At 43.5% G+C, this 21,049-nt stretch overlaps 1 protein-coding gene and 1 long non-coding RNA gene across 2 annotated transcripts; one reads left to right on the top strand and one right to left on the bottom strand.

The window, feature by feature from the left end:
* Positions 1-4,907: 4,907 nt before the first annotated feature.
* BTF3 (basic transcription factor 3) lies at positions 4,908-11,479 on the bottom strand. Its single transcript, XM_423823.8, has 6 exons — positions 11,376-11,479; positions 11,094-11,162; positions 8,773-8,886; positions 8,381-8,582; positions 5,810-5,866; positions 4,908-5,270 (listed from the first exon to the last, which is right to left on the bottom strand). The coding sequence occupies exons 2-6, from the start codon at positions 11,160-11,162 to the stop codon at positions 5,224-5,226; spliced, it is 489 nt and encodes a 162-aa protein (XP_423823.7). The 5' UTR covers positions 11,376-11,479; the 3' UTR covers positions 4,908-5,223.
* Positions 11,480-11,608: 129 nt separating this feature from the next.
* On the top strand, positions 11,609-19,169 carry LOC101750669. The gene is made up of 4 exons (XR_005842644.2): positions 11,609-13,459; positions 14,281-14,384; positions 16,290-16,639; positions 17,282-19,169. It is a non-coding gene; the product is annotated as an uncharacterized LOC101750669 (long non-coding RNA).
* Positions 19,170-21,049: the final 1,880 nt, after the last annotated feature.

Consider the following 21,049-nt stretch of genomic DNA (forward strand, 5'->3'; position numbering starts at 1 on the left):
CACATTAATTGCCTCCTGCTGCTTTGGATGCCAGCTGTCCCAGGGACAAAAACTTGTAACAGACACCTCAGACCGATGTGCCTGCCACTCTACTGCCACAGCTGTGCAGTTTTCATTTCTTCTCATTTTTGGCTTAGCACAGCCCTTGTGCTCACACTGCCTTTGCAGGACCAGGCACTGTCTCTCACCACATATTTATGTAAGACTCAAACTGAGCAGGAGCTGAGGAATCCCACAGCTACAGAGCAAAATGTCAAAGGACTGATGTCTACAGATGGAAACAAAAGAAGAAAGAAAACAGCACAACTGATAAAAAGTGATCAAAATGTAGCTGATCATAATAAATCTTGTAAAAACAGTTCCCACCCACTGAAATGGCTCTGAGGGGGCATTACTGCTTTTAACTCTTGCAGAGGCAGCAACACCTGAGAGAGAAGGCAGATTTTAATTCAATGCACAAGGAATTAATTCATCACATGTACTGCCAACGAGTACATAACACCACCAGAGCCAAGATAAGTGGCTAATTTCACAGAACTAGCACTGCTTTGGGCCCACGCCACCACATTCACGTTACTTTTGTCCCACAGAGCTGCAAGCTGCTAGGAGTGCACAAAGCCCTCCTGGACCTCAGTTACGTCCTTCAAGGCGGCAGACTTACCTGTATGTACTGAAAAGGAGCTCGGTGGAGCTCAGTGCAAACCAGCAGCCAACAAAATGCTGAGAGAGCATATGGCCTTTACAACTGCCTGATGGAAGTAACAGCAGAGAAGTATAGCAGCACTAGCCACAGTTCCTGGAGCTGGGCTTAAATCCGTGACTTCAAACAATTTGAACTTCTGCATTTAAAAGTGTTAAGAAGAAGCAGGTGCAAACATTTGCCACAAGTTGCATGCTGCTTTTTCAGCAGGATTCTGCTCAGTCAGACATAGCTGAAATTGTTTAGATTCCTGTTTGAGCCCACCAGACATTATTAGCTCAGGTGCAGCACCATGAACAACTGCATGGTTCTCCTACCAGAGAAAACAAAACTCAACTTCAGGCATCTCCTAAGAATTCATACAGCCAGTACCTAAGAAACCCCCCAACATTATTCATGCTTCATTCAATAGAAATGCACGAATTGGGGTTTCAAGTTCAGTAGATACTTCCACCAGTGTCTGTTTGTATCCTCCACAGCACAGAAAATCCCTAAGAAAAGTGTTGCAAATATTGGTCATTGGATATGTGAAGCAAAGGCACTGTGTGTTGCATGACTGGTGATTAGTACTTACATTGCTAATCACCTATGATTTTCTCAGATCCATTAGTAATGCAAAAGGCTAGGCTGTAACCCTCCTGAAAAGGCATTGCTAGTATCTGTATTTGTTAGAATGGCTTATCATTGCCTAGCTACCTTTACTGCAATATAGAGGCAATGTGAAAACTGTACCTGTAAAGTCTGTCTCAACAAAAAGAGACAGGCTCTAGGAAGACAATACCGTATTACATAAGCTCTCTTCCTCCTGTGGAGTAACAGTTCTCTTTACTATAATCCATGCATGAAGTGACAAAAAGTAGAATATTAACAGAGCAAATAAGACTTGCATGATGAGGGTGCTAGTGGCTTTTGCTACTAAGAAAGATGATTGGAATACAGAGAAATAGCCATACTCTTGGATCTCAGAGCTTTTGCATACATCCGCTTTTCATCCAGCCTTAAAGTTCTGGAGGTTGGTTCACAGTCAAACTAACCACGACACTCCCACGTGCTATGTTCACCTTAGCAATGCAAGATTGGCTCAGCTGCACTGTTGGCTCCTTGTCTGTAAGGAGAGACTTCACCTCAAAGCTCAGTTTGGTGTATGGTGGGATCACATCAATCAATCAACCTTTTCAGCAACCCACAAACTGTTCAATGAAAATGAACTAGCTTAAGAAAATCGAGAGCCAGATTCCATGCATTTCTACAAGCCCATGACATGTTAGAGCGCTTCTCAATGTTTTAAAGTACCTTGCTCAAGAATCTCTCCTCTTGACACATACAACAATCTTGCCAATTACTTAAGGCTGCAACCTTAGCCATTGTCATTGCAAACCTCACTCTGTGTACAGTGTCTTTTCTACCTGCGTTGAACATCAACTCTCTTGTTTTATAATGTATTTGAATCCATCCTTGCAAATGGGATGATTGACCAGTTTCCACGTTCTGGCTTCTCAAGGACAGCTTTTTCCCCCCAGCCTTGAAAAATATTAACCTTCCCTATGTGCCTTCCACCTTTAACACACACATACTTACTACTAGCCCTGGTTCAATTACATCATTTTTCTTGACTACCACAGTACATATGCTGGGCTCCACCATACACCCAAATATTTCAGTGTTTCCTCAGAGTCTTTAAGACACAAGTTTAATGATTATGAAGACATTTCTAAATATCCACTGAAAAATTGATGAAGGATTTAATTAGATTCACTACTGCACCAAAACAAGTTGTCATTAAGTTGAATAGGACAGAACCTGAATGCTCCCTTAGGAAAATTTAAATACATCTTTTTCAACAGTGACCCAAAACCAAAGGCGTGCATTTCTGTTGTCCAAAATATTTGGAACAGCAATATGAAGCTGTTTTTCTTGAGTAAGAATATACACAAGTCCCTAATGGCAATTAATGACAGATGAGGAAGACTTTAACCAAAGTCCTTACTGAGAGGAAATGATGACAATGCCGTTCAAAGCAGAGTACTTAAGGGTTATCCAAAGACTGCCATTAACTTAAGAAAAGAATGAATTCCATTTAGAATCTTCTATAATCAAGAACATGCTCTGAACAAATCTTGATCCTTGTTCACAACCTATGGATGCTCAAGATACACCAGTATTTCCTGGCTGGAAATGTACCTTTCACAGATGTACCACATGATTGCTTATCACTTGATTTGTATTACTTTGCATGTCAAAGTTGCTGCTTCACTAAGCTCCATGTTTGGGTTTTTTTTAAACCATGTGTACCAGATAGTAGGAAAAAGGGTAACACAGTCTAGAACATCAGAGCAAGACACTTAAGCTACTGCACAAGACAGGACTCAGTAAGAAATATTTCATAATCACAGGCTGCAGTGGCTCAGTAGAGTATTTCTGAGTCACAGACAAGGCTCATTTACTGATTTCTCAAAAACAACCACCATCACCACCAATAGAAACAGTTTTTCATCTTTTCTGGGGCTGTTAGGTTAGGGTCACCACACCCATTTCAACACCCATTTGCACAGTTCAGTTTTTCCACCTCCTTGACACAACTCAATGAACACGCCTCCTTACTTGAATTAATTTGAAACAACAACAACAAAAAAATAGTTTTCTGAACTGAGACAAGTAAACTGAAATTGTTACTGTAAATTCTTTCACCTGACCTTGGTGGTATTACATCCAACTGCTGTCTTACTTGAAACCACAGAAGCTGCCTGGCTTGGAACAAGTTCCTTCACTCTTTCCCAATAGCTCACTTACATCATATCAAACATGCCTAACAGGTCAGACACATCCCCACCCTTCCCCAGGTACAATGCAAACCTCATATTATGGCTACCTCCTGTCCCAAAGTTCTGTCCTAAATTTCATCCTTTGCAGGACAGGATGAACTCTGACTTCAGCAGTATTTGCACTAAAGAGACAACGTCATAAGAGCACTCAACCACCAGCCCTCCATGCAAAGCTTATGTTTTGTTATGGAAGCAATCTGACATATAATCAACAGCAAGATTCCCAAATGTAAATAGCTCACTCTGGGAGCACCAGGCAGACAAAAGTTACACAGAAACTTACTGAGTCTTTCTTGTATCCAAGAAACAAGTTATCTCCCTCAAAACACACAAAAGCAATGTAAAGAACATATTCTAAATGTCATTATTAGTCCATCTGGTTTTGCTAAACATAAACTTAAGAACGATAATCAATTCTATAAAGGCTTTTTGCCCTTCCCAGTATCTCACTCCCCTATGTAATTGACTTAAATAAGTAAAATGAAAATACTAGGTGTCCTATTTTGCTAGCATAACTGTCTCAGCAGCTGATACGGTGCTGTGTTTTGGATTTAGGATGAAAATAATTAACACACCAAAGTTTTAATTGTTACTGAGTAGTTCTCACAAGAGCCAACTTTTCAGATTCTCACATAGCCCTTCTTGCACGGGGATGGGACACAAGGAGCTTGGAAGGGACAGAACCAGATGACCTAAACTGGTCAAAGGGTATTCCATACTACCTATGCAGTATCTTGAAGAATAATAAAACTGCGGGAGTTAGCCAGAGTGAGGGGAGGAAGCAACTGGCTGGGTGGTGAGCAAATGCACCCCGAATTTCATGTTTTTATATATGTATATTCCATTTTTCCCCTCTTCCTTTCCTGTCCTAAGAAACTGTCTTAGGACAGTCTTATCTAAGCCCACAAATTTATCTAGTCCTATCATGGGAGAGTATGAACAAACAGCTGCATGGTGCTTAGCTGCCTGCAAAGTTAAACTGCAATGCAGAGACTGTAACATATGACCATCATTAGGATGCTGTACTCTGGAAAAACCTGTTAAATACTCCCTGAAGACAAAGCATAGAATCCCCCAAGATGCCAATGTTAACAGCTTGCCACTATACCAAAACACCACGAAGTGTTTCAAGAACACATAGATTTCTTAAATTCAGTAGCTTACTAAGCAACTCAAACTCAGTGCATGTTCTCTGACATGTAAGCACTGGTGATTCAGTTTAAACCCAAAATGCTCACTTGTGCAGAGAATTTTTTTTCTTAAAGCCAGTTTTCTCTTACTGCAAAAGGAAAATGCTCTGCAGAGAAGCAAAGCTTCTTACAATTGCTTAATACTTACAACCAATATTTTTCCTGCTTTTTCTGACAAGAAGCCACACCAGAAACTTTACTATATATTTTTTATTGTATGTCAAAGTTCATTAAAGATAGGGTTTTGCTTGTATACAAGTTACTCAAAAACTGTGTCTAGGAAGAAATTTATTAGCAATCATATTTCAAAGCAGAGGTCTGTTCAACTGGGCCACAAAAACAATATCGTGTACAAGCAATAACTAGAAGGAGCTGCAGGTTCAAAGAATTTCCAAGTGTTACAGATCCCAAGATCTCAGAAGAAAAAAAAAAAAAAAGCAGTCACAATATAAAATAGCAGCTCCATGTAGCTTTTTCAAGTTTTAAGTTTATTCAGAAAGTGACATTTATTTCAGTTTGCTTCGTTCTTTGAAGCTTCATCAAAGTTTTCAACAAGATCTAGAAAAAGAAAGACATTGAAATGTGAATTGGACCTACTTCTGCTTTGCCAGATGTATTTTTCTGAAGTTCTACTTCATATCAAGTGCTTAAGAGATTTTTAAAAAAGCCTTACAAAACACAGACCAAATAACATGTAAGAACTTTCAAAATTCACCTTTCTTGTTTAAAGAAATAAGTTTTAGGTGGTTCATTATAAAGCAGAATTCTAACATATTTCAGCTTTCCTATAACCATACCCAAGCAAAGCAATACTGAACCGGCAGTCTCTTCCCAGCTCTTTTACTCATTATTAAACAGTGATCCTAGCCATAGCATTTTTGTCCTGCGTAAGACTAACAACTATTTCAAACCAATTATTCAATTAATCTAGCGTGCCATCTGAAAAAAATGAAATAATCTGCCTGTAGCAACTGCGCAACAGTCAATGACCAGTCTAGGACAAGTACTCTCACTGTCCTTGGCCAAATGTTATGCTACATATGCCATCTCCAAGCAAAATTCAATTCCTCTTTTTCAGGTTTCATGTTTGTTCTTACCTGGAACTTCATCATCATCATCTTCACCAGTAGCAAGAGGTGCTTTTCCATCCACAGCTGCAAAAGCAAGTAGTTCAAACGCATTATTTCAGCTCACCACAGGAACCTTGATCAACTTGTGCTTTTATTTTCTTGTAAGCATTATCTAAGAGTCTAAGCTAAGCTGCAGCACTCTGCAAAACTTTTCTGCCAAATAAAAAAAATCTAAAACTAGCCAAGCAGTTCCCATTGCCCACATACTACATTGAGCTTACTAGTCACCATCTTGTATCTAGATATAGAGTGCTTTGCACGATAGTTGTATTCCACCAGTTTCTCTTGAAAGCATCTTTGGTTACAGAGGAATCTGTGGGTCTCAGAGTCCATCTTTTTCAAAACATCATTAACTTACAAGAGAAAAAAAATATCTGAATCCTTATGATCCTAGACATTCAAGAAAAAAAACACAGCACACCTGTGGAACACTGAGCAGACAATTAGAGACATTAAAATATACTGCTGTTCCCTGAAGAATTCAGAGGAACGTTGAACCAGATGCACAACTTTACATCTAATAGGTCAAGATATCAATGCGTTCTGGTCCACATCTCTTCCGATTCAGACTTAACCTCTATTATATTTGCCAGAGCTACTGTGATTTAACCATGTTCATTTCCACAGATCAACAAGCATAGGTGAAACTACAGTAGTACTGGAACAGGCTACCCAGAGGTTGCAGAGTCTCCTTCTCTGGAAATACTCAAAACCTGTCCAGATACCTTCCTGTGCAACATACTGTAGGGAACCTTCTCTAGCAGACGGGTGGACTAGGTGAACTCCAGAGGTCTCTTCCAACCCCTACATTCTGTGATAAGGCTAAGAATAGGTACCTAAGGTCCCCAGGTGCCTGTGCCACTACTTTTACTGCTATTCTTGGCTGTACTACCTAGGTTAAGCTGCACAAAACTTTTTAATAACTTTGTTTATTCTAATTAATCCTTCTGATTTCAAGAACAGCATGAAGAAAAAGACACGTTTACACCAGATGCCTGATATCATTTTACACTGATATGTAGAGAAGCAGATGAGAACTTGAAATTCAGTCAGAAACAGCCTGTGACAAGGTCAATGCTAATTCTTTTGTTTCTAACAGCAGAAAGCTGATGCAGCTTGAGAGCATCTAAAGTGTTGAATATGACATTTTAAATGCAAACCATATTATTTTCTCCTAAATTGTCTTCATATTCACTCAACCCCAAGACCAGACTAAATTTACTTCAACACCTGCAAATGCAGTCATTGCAGACACTTCACTCTTTGATGTCAGGTTTCCAAATCTGTAGACAATACCAAAACCTGGTTTTGTGCAACTACTTTGGCATTCACCCAAAGCAGAAACAACCATTTAACAAGTCATGCAAAGCAAGCACTTCAGAAAACAGGCTTCTCTAGTATTAAAACTCTGCAGTTTAGCTTATCCAGAATAAATCCATCTTGCTATGAGCCTCAAGCTTTCCTTCCTCTAAGCCCTACCACTATCAGAGAGAAAACATAAAAATTACATTAGGAAGGAGGAAATTGAGCTCCACAGGGAAATAAGCAGTTTACTTCCTCCCAAAGACTAGTCATAGCAGGATTTTTTGGCTGGGAAATTGACTTGATGAATGCAAAAACAACCTCTTTCCTTGCTGCAGAGCACAGAAAGAAGAAACACAACAAGATCACTACTGCCTGAAACTGCACACATTATAAGCCTTCTTCATTTCCTCTCTTTAGCATGTTCTGTACTTTGCAAGCAATGGAATTAACATTCTCGTTTGAGAAGCAGGAAGACCATACAAGCAGAAAATGAGGAACGTTCTCAGAGTCAACAAGCATGTCTTTCCCTAACAATTTTCAAACTTTCAAACCCAAAAATCTTCAAATCTTTTCCAAGTACCAAATACTGAGATCCCTCCCCTACTAATGTACACTTTCAGAAAGCACAAGTGCTTAGCCTGTTTTACTAATTGAAAGATAGAGAAGGAAGTTGGTATATGTAATTTAATGCTCATACTACTCCTACATCCTCCTATACACACAGGAATTAGAACATCTTTTCTTCCAAGCAGCGTGTAACTTCCCTTTACCAACCAAAAAGCCCAAGCAAAAAGAAGTACCCTCAGCACATCCCTGATGGTGCAAAGCAGTAGCAAGATATCTGTACCTGAGTCTCTCCAACCCATACTCCCATATTTATGTTTCCATTCAATTTGTCAAAATAAACACCTGAAGTTTATCTGTTTAAATCCTAACTCTTCCAATGACCTATCTGGCTTTAAAGAACTATGTATGTGAAAATATGGTAGCCATACAGATAAATAAACCACCATAAGATTAAGTCTGGCTACAACACCCTAGTCCTAGACCAGCTATGACTCTGCTTTATTTTGGCTACGCTCTTTGCTGGAATTGACCTATAAATAAGACATCAGAGCTCTACCTCTTTATGCCATAATATGCCGGCAGACAGAGTGCACTGAACTTCACTGCAGCTATACAAATAAGCCCATGCTGGCTGCCAGCATCAAATGCATTCAAGTTTCAACTTACGTTGCTTGGGTAAGGCTTCCGCCAATCTCCTCAGGCTGGTCAGACTGTCAGCTCCAAGCTGATTTAAGATACTGGGAAGCATTTCTGTCAGCTGCTTTGTTTCAGCATGGCCAGTGATAGTGAAAGTGTTAGCAGCCAGAGATGCCTGAACTTTAGGGTTATTGAAGTGAATGACTGTTCCTTGGTTGGTAAACATATTTACCTGCAAGACAATAAATAATTCAAGTAGTTTAGCACAATTTTTTTTATTTAACAGGAAACCAGCTATAGTTCCTAAAGCTCAATGAAGACTTACTGATTTACAGACAAGTTCAAAACGTCATTTGCCAGAATTTTAATGTTGATATATTTTACATTTCTATAGAGAAGAGTACTTCTTTTGAAACAGTTACCTCTTCAATGCCAGAAATATTGTTGACTCCAAGTTTCTTTAAGGAAAACTGAAGTTTCTTATCATCTGCTGTGGCTGTTCTATGGACAACCTTCTTCTTTCTGCGGGCAGTACCCTTTGCAAAAAAAAAAAAGTTAAAGTTAATATTTAAATAGTTCTTCACAAACTCTAAGCCTAACTCATAGAACTACTCTGGCCACGTATAAATAAATTTAATACACAAAGTTCAATTCCCGAGTTACAGTGCATTCTTCCAACTGCATTGCTGCAATCTTCCCCTTGTGATAAGGTAACCTTTGAATGCTTGTGAGAAACGTGAGGTTTTAGGAAGCAATCCACCAGAGAAACTGTACCCCACAACTCTGACCAGGGATTTTGCAGTATCCCACTTAAAAAAGAAGAAGTGCATACTTATCTTTGTTGTCTTTGGTATAATACTGAAGACTGAGCACGGTCTTCAGCAATTTTTGAAGCTTATAAATTCTTCTTTAGTTCACTATCCTTAAGTTGTAGACAGATTTTGATAATTAAGTCAGAAACCACAGTTATCTCTATCATTAATAAATGAGAACACCCCAAAATTGTTGCTTTGGAATAAAACATCTTCATGTGATAGGCCTACTCACGTATTAAAGAACACGTTCATTTATTTATAGGTATATTTAAAAATACATGCATATTTCCACACAGTATTTCCAACTACCTCAGTTCAGAAAGCAAAACAAGGGTTTAGAACCCTACAAAAACAGAGCTGTAATATGGGACAACTACCTCTGTGGAGAAGTCTATATGAAGGTACCTATACCTACGAGAAAGGACACATCATTCTATACTTTCTTGCACCATCATAAGGCTTCCAGAAGACCTGACACAAGATCACTAAGAGTGTGTGAAATTGCATTCCCTTTTCATACTAACCCAAGAAGACGACGTGGTACAGCTTGGCTGTATAAATCAATTTCTGCAATGCTTTTTGAGTGAAATGGCTGAAGTTAGAAAACTGGCTGATGCTAATACCTCTAACACAATCCAATTACAAATAATAAAAGACAACAATAGACAAATCCATGTGAAAATACAGCTTTTAAGAACACAGCTCAAGAGTTTGGTCATTTGTCTAGAAAGCTTGACCTTCATTCCCTGCTCCTGTCAATCTGGCACAAAAAGCAATGTGAGAAATGGTTTCATTTTGGCACCTTATACTACCTGGTAACTGAGATACACTAAGGCCTGTATTATATTACTCTGGACAAAAGACATTTCAGTCACTCTTAACATATTATGCCTTGAGTGAAAGGCTATGCAGGAACATGTTCCCCGCACACTTTTACGTGCATTAAGTACAGATACCAAACTTCAGACAATCTGATCATTTAAATAAAAACCTGTTGCTTTCGTCTCCACAGATTTAAGCTTCTAGAGATTACATGTCTCCAGTAAGCAAGTTCTGCCACGATCGTGCCAAGACACGTTGTTCACGTACCTCTACCATCCACATGTTAAAGAAGAACGGGTACAGTAACCCTCAATTCACTACACTCAAAACTACACGTTCACCTACCAGGCCTCTAAAACGGCTTGGAATAAATGGCATTCAGTCGCACTGACACCACACACCAAAACTGCAAGTTTCCTATAAGGGATTACGGGATGCTTCAGCGATTTTGCAAGTCTACAGCCGTGCAGCGTGGTGAAAGCCTGCCAGCAGAGGCAATGTGCAGCCTTTTCTAGCAGGGAGAAGTTACTTTCCCCTTTGCCTCCTCCACACCCACAGTAATCAGCCACCTCCACTCACACCGCAGCTTTGTTGTGAAGAGTGCCAGCCACCAGTTCCAGTTGTAAAGCAAAAAAAGTCAAGCTCACACCTTCAAATTATTTCAGAGACCAGCCTGAAGAACGAATGACAGTATCATCCGCAAATCCTAAGCTCCACAGAATGCTTCTGTGGGACAAGGAGCCCACAGACGTGAAAGAACTGCAAACCGAACGTACGCTCTTCAGCCACCAATGCCGAGTACCTCTGCAACCAGCACACACACACTTCAGCAACGGACACGCAAGTAACAACACAGCAGCTCTCCTGCGGACGCGTATGCGGAGCCGCTCAGCCCGCAGATCCCCGTTCTACCCCGATTTCAGACTGCCCCAATCTCCGGCAGACGCCAAACAAAGCCTTGTGGAAACCGCCGCCGTGAGCCGCGCTGAGTAATTAGCAGTGCCCTCCCGCAGGGCCGCGTTCCCCGCAGCAGCAGCAGTAGGGCTGTGCCAGCCGTGGCCGTGCCCTGCCCTGCCCCCCCAGCGCCGGCCCGGCGCGGCACCCACCTTGCCGCCGATGCGCACTTGGGCTTGGAGCTTGGCGAGCTTCTCCTGGTTCATGATGGTTTCTTTCATCTGCGGAAGCAATGAGAGGACGGTGAGGAGGGGCTCGGAGCGCGCACCACAGGCTCCGCCGCCGTGCCGAGGAGAGGGGTCGGTCAGTCAGTCAGTCAGCCCGCCCGCCCGCCCGCCCGTCCGCCCCGTCCTCCCTGCCTTCAGCCAGGCGGCCCGCTACCCGCAGCCAGAGAGCAGCCCCCGGCACAGCGACTCCTGACCGCCCCCCATTACCTTCCAGGGGCGGGCGTAGCAGTGCCGGAGCGCCGGGATCGGAGCGGGCGGGGTGCGAGTCCGGGCACAGCACGCGGCGGGGAGCGAGATGGCGGCCGGAAGGGAGGCACACCGCGCCGCACTGCGCATGCGCCGCTGTCGCATCCATCGGGCCCGGCAGGGGGCGCCCTAACGCGTGGCGGGGCCGGGCGGGTGAGCGGCGGGGCGGGCTCCGTCCACTCCGCCCAGAGGGAGGGGCCGCGGCCGGGAGGCTCTGTGGCCACAACAGTGGAGAGGGAGATGGTGCTGGGGGAGCCGCCTGGCTTCATCGAGGGTAGGCGCTGCCTGAACGGCTTAGCGACCTTCTTTGATGTTGTAACTGCACCAGTGAACAAGGGAAGATATCATCTGTCTGGACTTCAGTAAGGCCTTTGATACGGTCCTCCATAATATCCTTCTCTCCACCTTGGAAAGGTATGGATTTGATGGGTGGCCTGTTTGAAGGACAGGGAAGTGGTTGCAAGATCGTGCTCAGAGATTGGTGGCCAATGGCACAATGGCCAGACGGAAACCAGTGGTGACAAGTGGTGTCTCTCAGGGGTCTGTAGTGGTTCTGATGCACCCAAACATCTTCATCAGTGACGTGGGCAGAGGGGTCGAGCACACCCTCAACAAGTTTGCTGATGACACCAAGCTGTGGTGTGTGCTTGGCACACCTGAGAGACAGGATGCCGTCCAGGCAGACCTAGACAGGCTCATGCAGTGGGCCCTGGAGGACATCTTGAGGTTTAACAAAGCCAAATGCAAGGTCTTGCACCTGGGTCCTGGCAACCTCCACTACCCATACAAATTGAGGGATGTAAGGGTGGAGCACAGCCCTGATGAAAAGGACTTCGAGGTACTGGTGGATGGGAAGCTGGAGATGGGCCAGCAATGTGCCATTACAGCCAGAAAGCCAACTGTGTCCTCGGCTGCATCAAAAGAAGTGTGGCCAGCAGGACGAGGAAGGTGATCCTGCCCTTCTGCTCTGCATTGGAGAGGCCTCACCTGGAGTACTGTGTCCAAATGCAAAGTTATCAGTACAGGAGAGACATGGGATTGTTGGAGCGTGTCCAGAAGAGGGCCACAAAAGTCATCCAAGAGATGGAATGCCTCTCCTACGAAGATATGCTGAGAGAGCTGGGGCTGTTCAGCATTCGGAAGAGGCTCCAGGGTGAACCTAGAGCAGCCTTTCAGTATCTAAAGGGGGACTGTAAGAAGGAAGGGGACAGACTCTTTAGCAGGACCTGTTGTGATAGGACAAGGGGACATGGTATCAAACTAAAAGAGGGGAGACTGAGGCTGGGTATAATGAAAAAGTTTTTTACAGTAAGGGTAGTGAAGCACTGAAGCATATTGCCCAGAGAGGTGCTAGATGCCCTGTCCCTGTAGCATTCTAGGTCAGACTGAACATGGCTCTGAGCAACCTAGTCTATCTGTAAGTGTCCCTCTTCAGATCAGGGAAGTTGAACTTGATGACCTTTAAAGGTCTCTTCCAACTGAAACATTTCTGTGATTTTTTGAAAATGTGTAAATGTTGTACTCTCAGACCTGTTTATGTATGTTTGTCTCCTATGACCATGTCTTTATTTCAGCAGTCCACACTTCTCTCTGGACTTGCTGTGGTCCCTCTGGGGTGAGGCCCACCAGGCAGGTTCATCTGGCTCTGAGGACAATTCCCATGTTTCCCACTACCTGGACAGTGCAAGGGGAGCCTGCTGCTCTGCAGGCCTGCACCCAGCACTGAGTTTGCCATCTCATTGTGTGTTTTAATGTCTTTCATGTCAGTTATGCTCTGAAATATTCTCAGTAAAATATTCCCTTTGTTCTTGTTTCTATCAGACAGTAGTAAATATATCCTTATATGTTCTGCAGTGCTAAGGCTTCCATGTTATTAATTCCCATTGTGAGTCCATGTCCAGGCTCCAAATGTGTGTGCAGACTTAATTTGTTCTGATGATCTCTCCTTGCTGCTTCAGAGCTGGGTATGGATTTGGAAGCAAGTTGCCCAGCACAGAAGTCTTTTTTTTTTGCTGTCAAAGAGTGAACTTCTGTAACTACAGCAGGTATGTCCAACACACATCCCACACGCTGAATGAGGCACAGCCCAGCCCATCCTGCAGCTTTTCCCTGCCCTGCACCATCATGGTGGCAGCTCTGCGCTGCTAAGTGACCTAGCCCTCATCACTCAGCAGCAACCAAACTTCAGTGTGCAGTCGGCACTGTCTGGGCTGAAATCAGGACATGGGCAGGGCACAGTGCAGTGCTAACTCAGGCTATGGCAAATAATCATATGCACTGTGATACAATGGGTAAACACAGTTCTGTGAACAGTGAAAAATATACAGTCATGCTTTCCGTTTTGATAAAGGGATGTGATAATAACGTTCATGATTGGAAAAAATACATATTTTTAAATATTTACAACTCCTTTTTTCAGCTGACATATATTACCTGAGAGTTGTCAAGTGGAATATATAGAGTTGCAATCAGCAACTCAAAAAATTTATCATACCTCTTTATCAGACTTTTACAAGCATTATCTTAGCAAAGAGAAACATCCTTCACTTCACAATGATGCCTTATTCATGTCATCACTTTTTGGCAGTACATACATCTGTGAACAACTGTTTTCAAGGATGGAGTACAGAAAGTAGAATTTCATCAAAAATCTCGGACAAATACCTTGAGAACTCACAGAGAATTGCAACTACTTCCATTGAGCCAGCCTAATGCATTAGTTTCACAAAAACATGGTCAAATATCCCATTAATCTTATGGTTTTGCTGCCCTCTTTTTTATGTTTTAATTAAATATATATTTAAAAAAAAACAAGTTTTGTTACTTATATGCATTAACTATATCATATATTTTATATGCCCCCCAGGACAATTTCTCTTCTCTTACTGCGGCCCAAGCAAGCCGAAGGGTTGGACGCCTATGCCCTAATGAGAATGAATGAAGAACCCTCGTCGACTCCATCTAGTGGTGGTAAGGGGTCACAAAGCTGTGCTGTTGGGAAGGTGCTGCTGGCGTGCAACCAGTACCTCCTGTAAGGCTTCTATCGCTTCTGAAAATTAGAGGACATTGAGACAGCTGTGGGGAGGGAATACAGGAATTCGTTGCAGGATATCTATGAAATTGGAACAGCAAAACAATTTTCTAGGAGAAGAATGAGAAAAAGACCATATTACTGGATCTGAACAAGCAAACCCTTTGGCTAAGTCAAAAGGAAAGGAAGAAACTGAATTCAGGAGGAGTGGGAACTGGGGAGAAATTTGAGGAGGGCAGAGTTCATTTTGAAAGGAAAGGAAGGGTTATAAATTGATTGCAAGGTGACATTGACAGTGTACCTGCAGCAAAAAGGAATGCAGCCCAGAGAAAAAAAAAATGGGAAAAAAAGTTACTGCAGGGAGACTGAAAGTAAAAGCAACAAATATTTCACCTTCAGATTTATCAGAGCCAGCCATCAATATATAAGAAGGATTTCAGAATTACCAGGCCAACTGATGATTACAAACATGCAGAATGTATTAATAGGCTGACATACTGAAGTGAAAATGGATCACAGAACAATTGTTCCAAGATAGAAGCTGCAGAAAGTGCAGCCCCAGCTGTCAGCCTAGGATTAACTGGGCTGGAGGTATGATCTCACAGTCCCCTATGAGAGATTTGGAAGACAAATTATGCCTAAAACCACATCACTGAGTCATATCAGGAATCAACTGAAGCAGTTCAAGAACTGTATTTGAGAAATTCTGTTAGATTTGGTTACATTTCCTGGAGCAAACAGCAGACCTTCAGAAAATAAACTTTACATCAGAGAAAAAGTATTTTAGAAGGCTAAAATAGCATTGGCTTGTTTTCCCCGTTCCTATTTGTGTAATTGCCTAATGAGAAACATAAACTTAAGCCTGGATTTACTTGTACTCGAACAACTTCTGTAGAGGGCAAAACAGATCCAAAACCAATAGTACTGAAACAAAGCATGAGCTCAGGGAGCACATTATGAGTTCTCAAAAAGGGTTCAAGCTTAGGATCTCAAAATCATCAAAGGCTATCAATTACTAAATAAAAGTTCACTAGCTGCACAGAAGCACAGGAGTGGAAAAAGGGAGCTAAATGGTTGGTCCTGAAAATTGTCTCCTGATTTGTGTGCAAGATGAAAGGCAAAAGAATGGCGAAAGTTCCTGTCATTGTGCCAGAGGAAAAGCTGTCCTGGAAGATGTGGCCCATGCTGTGTAAGTTATAGCAGGGTATACTGAGAAGAGGTGTTAATTTAGTATCATATTCTGGAAATTAATCTCACATCGTAACCATAAGTAATAAGGCTGAAATGAAGTAATATTTGTCCTGGTTGCCAGTGAACACAAAGAGCACATATTCAGTCAGTGTATTTTCCAGCAGTGAAGGGAATCTGTCTGACATTCCATGTCTCTTTACAATGTGTTTGTTCAAAAGAATGCTCTGCTCAGCACTCAGGAAAGCCAAAGTACATGGCATGTCAACAGTATTACGAGGGAGATTAATCGAAAATAAGCCATTTCCAAAAGCCCTGGTGTCATTCATAAATTAGGAGCTCACAAGTTTTGTAGAGATACTGAAGGTATGAACACTGAACAGGGAGCCCAGGAAGTCTGAACTTAAGTACAGCACTGTTTCCATCTCAGATACTATAACGCTGTATCAAGTGCTGTTGATTTGTTTGGAGAAGTCCATAACAAACTTCACTGTCTAGGAAGAGCATTACTGGATGCTTACAGTTGGTGTTAAACAGACTGGCGAGGGCTTGCCTAGAAAAGGTTTCTTCTCACTGGAGCGTAGGGAACAGCCAGAAGTCACTATATTCCTCACTGTCTGTATGTAGAATAAACAGTACCTAATGTTTATGCACAGGTGACAGGGAATTGAACAGATGGATCCCGTAGACATCTGTATGCAGAATTTGAGGGAATTCATTCATTTAAGCGGCAGAAGAGCTTTGGCCCTCAGTAAGACAACAGGTTACACGTCAGAGAAGTTGTTACAACATGACCCCGACGCAGCGCTGTCTCTCCCAAGGATGGCACATTTAGCCTGGGGTGAACGAGGACTAAATCTGCCCTGCTTTCAGATGTGCAGTTCTCAACATGCTGCCGTGGACGTGCTCAGCATGCTAATGCCGTGGCAGCTGTGTGAGTGTGATTCATTCTGGGTTTTGCCTTTGGCTGTCCGGTCTCCGGGGTCAGCTCAGTGCTCAGCGGGAGGTAAGTGATGGGCGCAGGTGGCCAGAGGCGGGCAGGAAACAAGGACTGTCCACCCTCCACAGCAGCAAGCTGTTAATTCTGCTTCAGCCCTGGCAGGAGCCCACCACCCCCTTAATTTTAGATGGAAAATCGATCCCTTCCATCTTTTACTGCAGTGTAGCTAATCCCCAAGGACTTGTAAGTGGAAGGAAAGCATACCTGCCAGTACTTACCAGTTTCATGAATGGGTCTGTACTCCTTCATGGCTTACTTGCATCACTACAGAATTAAATGGAAAATACCTGAAATATCTGATCCATTCTCTCTCTTAATTTGCCTGTCCGCAACAAATAATCCAGAGGTGATGTCAGAAGGAATGTCAGGGAGAATGTTAAGAGAAGTTTTCAGTATCAAGCAGAAGTGTGAAGTCAAGTGTAATCTAAGCAAACGTAGCCAGTTCCCATGATAAATACCCTGCTGTATCAAGTAGATCTACTGGTGCTCCATTCTGAATGTCAAGTATCCTTCTGCTAGTATCGGAAATAGATTCTTGCTCGAAATTTTTTTTAAGTAATAAGTTCAAATGAAAATTGGAAAAGCAGATTTAGACATCTTGTGCTGTTCTGTGTGATTGTTTAGACGTGGTTCTTTTTGCAATTACAGACACTTGTGAACAGCTACCAAATGGGCTGAGCTAGAAAAGGTGTGGAGAGATGGATGGCCGAGGTTATCAGCACTTCAGTTATTTCTGCATTAATTCAGTGCTTCTGAGACAGAATGAAAATGAGACCACCAAACAAGACGTGATAACAAGACGTCATGAATAGCAGGGAGAGGTTGACTGAAAGTAATTGATTGTTCACTCTGTCTTCTGGTAAGAAAATGAGTGTTGGTTTAAATGAGCAGGTAACTGGCTTAAAGCAAACTGATGGAGACGCTTCATACCACATGTGGTTAAAGCTGGGAAACATTTCACTGCAGAACATGCTCAGTGGTACAAATGTACACGATGTTACAAACTGTCTGAACAAATTCACAGTGGAAAACGCATCACAGGCTATTAAATTCAGGGGCTATCTTTGGCTTAAACAAATAATGATGCCAAGATTTCTGGCAGCTACAAAACAGTTCTACACATTTTCCTTGTGCTTTTATTCTTCCCTAAACGTTTGGTGTTTGCTACTGTTGAAGACTGATTTGGTACTATATGGGTCATCTGACTTGATAAAAATTCTGCTTGTTTTCTTGGGAGATTTGAATCAAATTTTACAGGAATTGAAGGACCAAAAGAGCCTTACAAGAAATGAATTTCACAAATCACAGCAGAAGCACTTGCCCTGCAGGAATTATAGAGTGAAGAAAAAGCAAGAAGAAGGAAACAAACAATAATAATTAAAAAAAAAAAATAGGGGAATGGAAAAAAATGTCATGTTTGATAGGAGGTGGATGGCAGGGCCATCTGCAAGGGTGAAAAACTTCTTTCCAGTAGTCAGTGTGGTAGGAAGCCCCACATTTTCCTTCAGCCTTCTTCAGCTTTGCAGGTCTGATGCATTGCTTTTTTGCATGGCCACAGGGACCTGTAATTGCAGCACCTGCAGATCTCCTAATGGTGGCGTTACTTTCACCCAGAACTACGCAGCTCTAAACCAGGATTGGAAGAGGGGGACAGCAGAAGTGGGGCCATGCTTGTAGTCTCCGTGACACTGAGAAATGGAGACCACAGCTATATCTGCAGCAATCCCTGTCAGGTAGCACTGTCCTGTTGCAGCATCACTGATGGAGGATGTTTTCTTTCCTTAAGGCAACCAACACAGTATGCACTCCAATTTTTGGCTCAGGGAATCATATTGATACAAATTGCATGTTTTCCAGGAAAAAAAAAATAATTTTAATAATGGAAAGTGAGGTTTTGCAGGAAGAACTTATATCTGAGTGTGGAGAAGTATAAGGGTGTGCCAAAATAGCAATGCATTTGGGGCTGGAGCTGCAAGTTGCAGCAGGGCCAGGGTGGGCTCTTCAGCTCCAGCAGGGGTAGCTGGAGGCCAGAGTCAGCCTTGCTATGTCCAGGCTGTCCTGGCTCACCTGCAGATAGCCAAACACCCAGCAAACACCTGGGGATTGACATAGCCCATGCAATGCTCCGGAGGGCTCTGCCATCCTGCTGCACAATTGGGAATAGCTGCAAAAAACACAGAGTGCCCCGACCAGCACACAACATGACTGCACCCTAGACCATGGCTGGGGGGCTCTGTGAAGTTCCATCCTTGCTGCTTCTGCGGGAGCTATGGATGCAGGGCCCCTGCTCAGGTAAAGGGCAGGAGTCACCCAGACTTCCTTTGCAGATTGCCAGAGCAGTTTGATCCAACACATGCACCACGCTAATAAAATGTGGGGGTGCTCATATCCATGCGCATAGGAATTCTGTGAATTATAATTAATTTTTATTTATATTAATTATACAAATTAATTATTTTGCTTACTTTTGATAATTAAAAAAAAATAGTATTTAAATATTTTTTTTCTTTTAATAAAAAAGAAATCTGAGCAGTGAATATAACCCTGCCTGCATGCCTGCATTTCATATCTTGGGTCTGTGCTACTGTTGTCTCAGTTGTGTTTTATGTTACCTCATTCACAACCAGCAGGAAATCGCTGACGGCAGCCCCCGAGGTCCCGGGCTCACCCTTTCACAGCCCCCCTCCTCAGGCTGCAGAGCTCGGGGCATGCAGGGGTTGGAGCAGCTTCAGCCTTTGTGGGAGCTGATCTCCCGGCAGCTCTCCTGAATTATCATAGAAGCACAGAATGGCTTGAGATGGAATGGACCTTAAAGATCCTTACCCTTCCAACCCCCTGCTGTGAGCAGGGCTGCCACCACCAGCTCATGCTGCCCAGGGCCCCATCCAGCCTGGCCTTGGACACCTCCAGGGATGGGGCACTCACAGCTTCTCTGGGCAGCCTGTGCCAGGGCCTCACTACCCACCCTGTGAGAAATTCCTGCCTGACGTCTAACCTAAATCTCCCCTCTTTTAATTAAGGCCCATCACCATCTATCCGCGTAAAAAAACAAACAAAAAAACAAACAAACAAACAAAAAATCTATTTACCTCCTGTTTATAAGGTCCATTACGGGATGTCGGGCCCCCCCGAGCTCCTACTGTTCCTTATGGTCGCCCCTGTCCTCGGGCGGTACGTCCTTCCCCAGCTCAGTATCCGTCGCCGCGGAGCCGCCCGGACCCGGCGCTCGCTGCCGGTAGGTGGCATCCCCCGCCCGCGGAGCGCACCGCCCGCCGCGGGGCTGAGAGGAGCGGGAGCCGCCAGGCTGCCCCGCGGTACGGGGACGGGCAAGCCCACGGGCAAGCGCTGTGGGGAATGGTTTCTGCCGTCTTGCCCCGACGTGCCGCCGCCGCTCGCCTTCCCTTCCGTCCGTTCTTTCCGTTTTAAACAGCATCTGCCAGGCTGGGAGGGAAGCAAGTGGGAGAGAAGCGACAGGACGAGGAGAAACCGTGGCTAATAGAGACACGCGGGGACTGCCAGACCTCAAGCGTCCGCCCGAGGGCTGAGCCTGCTGCCATCCGGACAGCCGGCCCCTCGGACAACCGCTGGAGACGGGAAAGGGCTGACAGCGTTGTCCCAGCCTGATAGGGGTCCCCAGCGCCCCGAGGGCGGTCCGGAAAAAGCCAGAGCCCCCCCGGCACTGCGGGGTCGGGGTGCGATGGGGATCGGTGCGGCCGGAGATGTCCGCATCACTCTCCTGGCGGCACATTGCGGGCAGGGACGGGCATCCTGCTCCGCGTCGGTGCCACAGCGGTCCTCCGGGGGTTTCTTTCCTTCTTTCCTTCTTTCTTTCTTTATCTTCCTTTCTTCCTCTTCCTTCCCCTCTTTTTTTTTCCTTCTTTCTCTCTATTTCTCTTCTTCTCTTTCTGTCTTCTTCTCTTTCTCTCTTCCTCTATCTCTCTCTTTTTTTTTTCCCCCTGTTCTCCTCTCTTTTTTTTTCTCCTTTCTTTCATTCCTTCCACCTGGACTGAACACATCAAGTACCAGAAGAGGAGCAGGGATACGGGAAACAGAAAGAAGGAGGGGGAAGGAAAAAAAAAAAAAAAACCATTTAAAGAGAAAAGTTTTCTGTCTGCATTCCTTACAGTAATTTGTCCTGGGACCTCAAAATTAACTCAGAACGTCATTTCACTTCTCGAGTAGCATTATCAGTTTTTACAGGGGAAAAAAAAATATTTGTCAACGTTTCATCGCTGCTCTCGAAAGTCCTTTTCTATCCTTTTTTTTTTATTTTATTTTTTTAACTTCATTTTCCTTTCCTCTCTCTCTTAAAACTTCTGCTGGCATTCCCCTGCCGCCTGCTTACTAGTGAACAAAATGCAAATAGGATTATTCGGAAATTGTAGAAAGGATTACGCTGTAAATCCACGAAACTGG

The sequence above is a fragment of the Gallus gallus genome, chromosome Z (assembly GCF_016699485.2).
Source record: "Gallus gallus isolate bGalGal1 chromosome Z, bGalGal1.mat.broiler.GRCg7b, whole genome shotgun sequence".
Taxonomy (NCBI): Eukaryota; Metazoa; Chordata; class Aves; order Galliformes; family Phasianidae; genus Gallus; species Gallus gallus.

Coding starts and splice junctions, on each gene's coding strand:
- BTF3 (XM_423823.8), bottom strand. CDS start 11,162: ATGAAAGAAACCATCATGAACCAGGAGAAGCTCGCCAAGCTCCAAGCC. Junction 8,887..11,093: donor AAGTGCGCATCGGCGGCAAG/GTGGGTGCCGCG, acceptor TTTTTTGCAAAG/GGTACTGCCCGCAGAAAGAA. Junction 8,583..8,772: donor ATATTTCTGGCATTGAAGAG/GTAACTGTTTCA, acceptor ATTGTCTTGCAG/GTAAATATGTTTACCAACCA.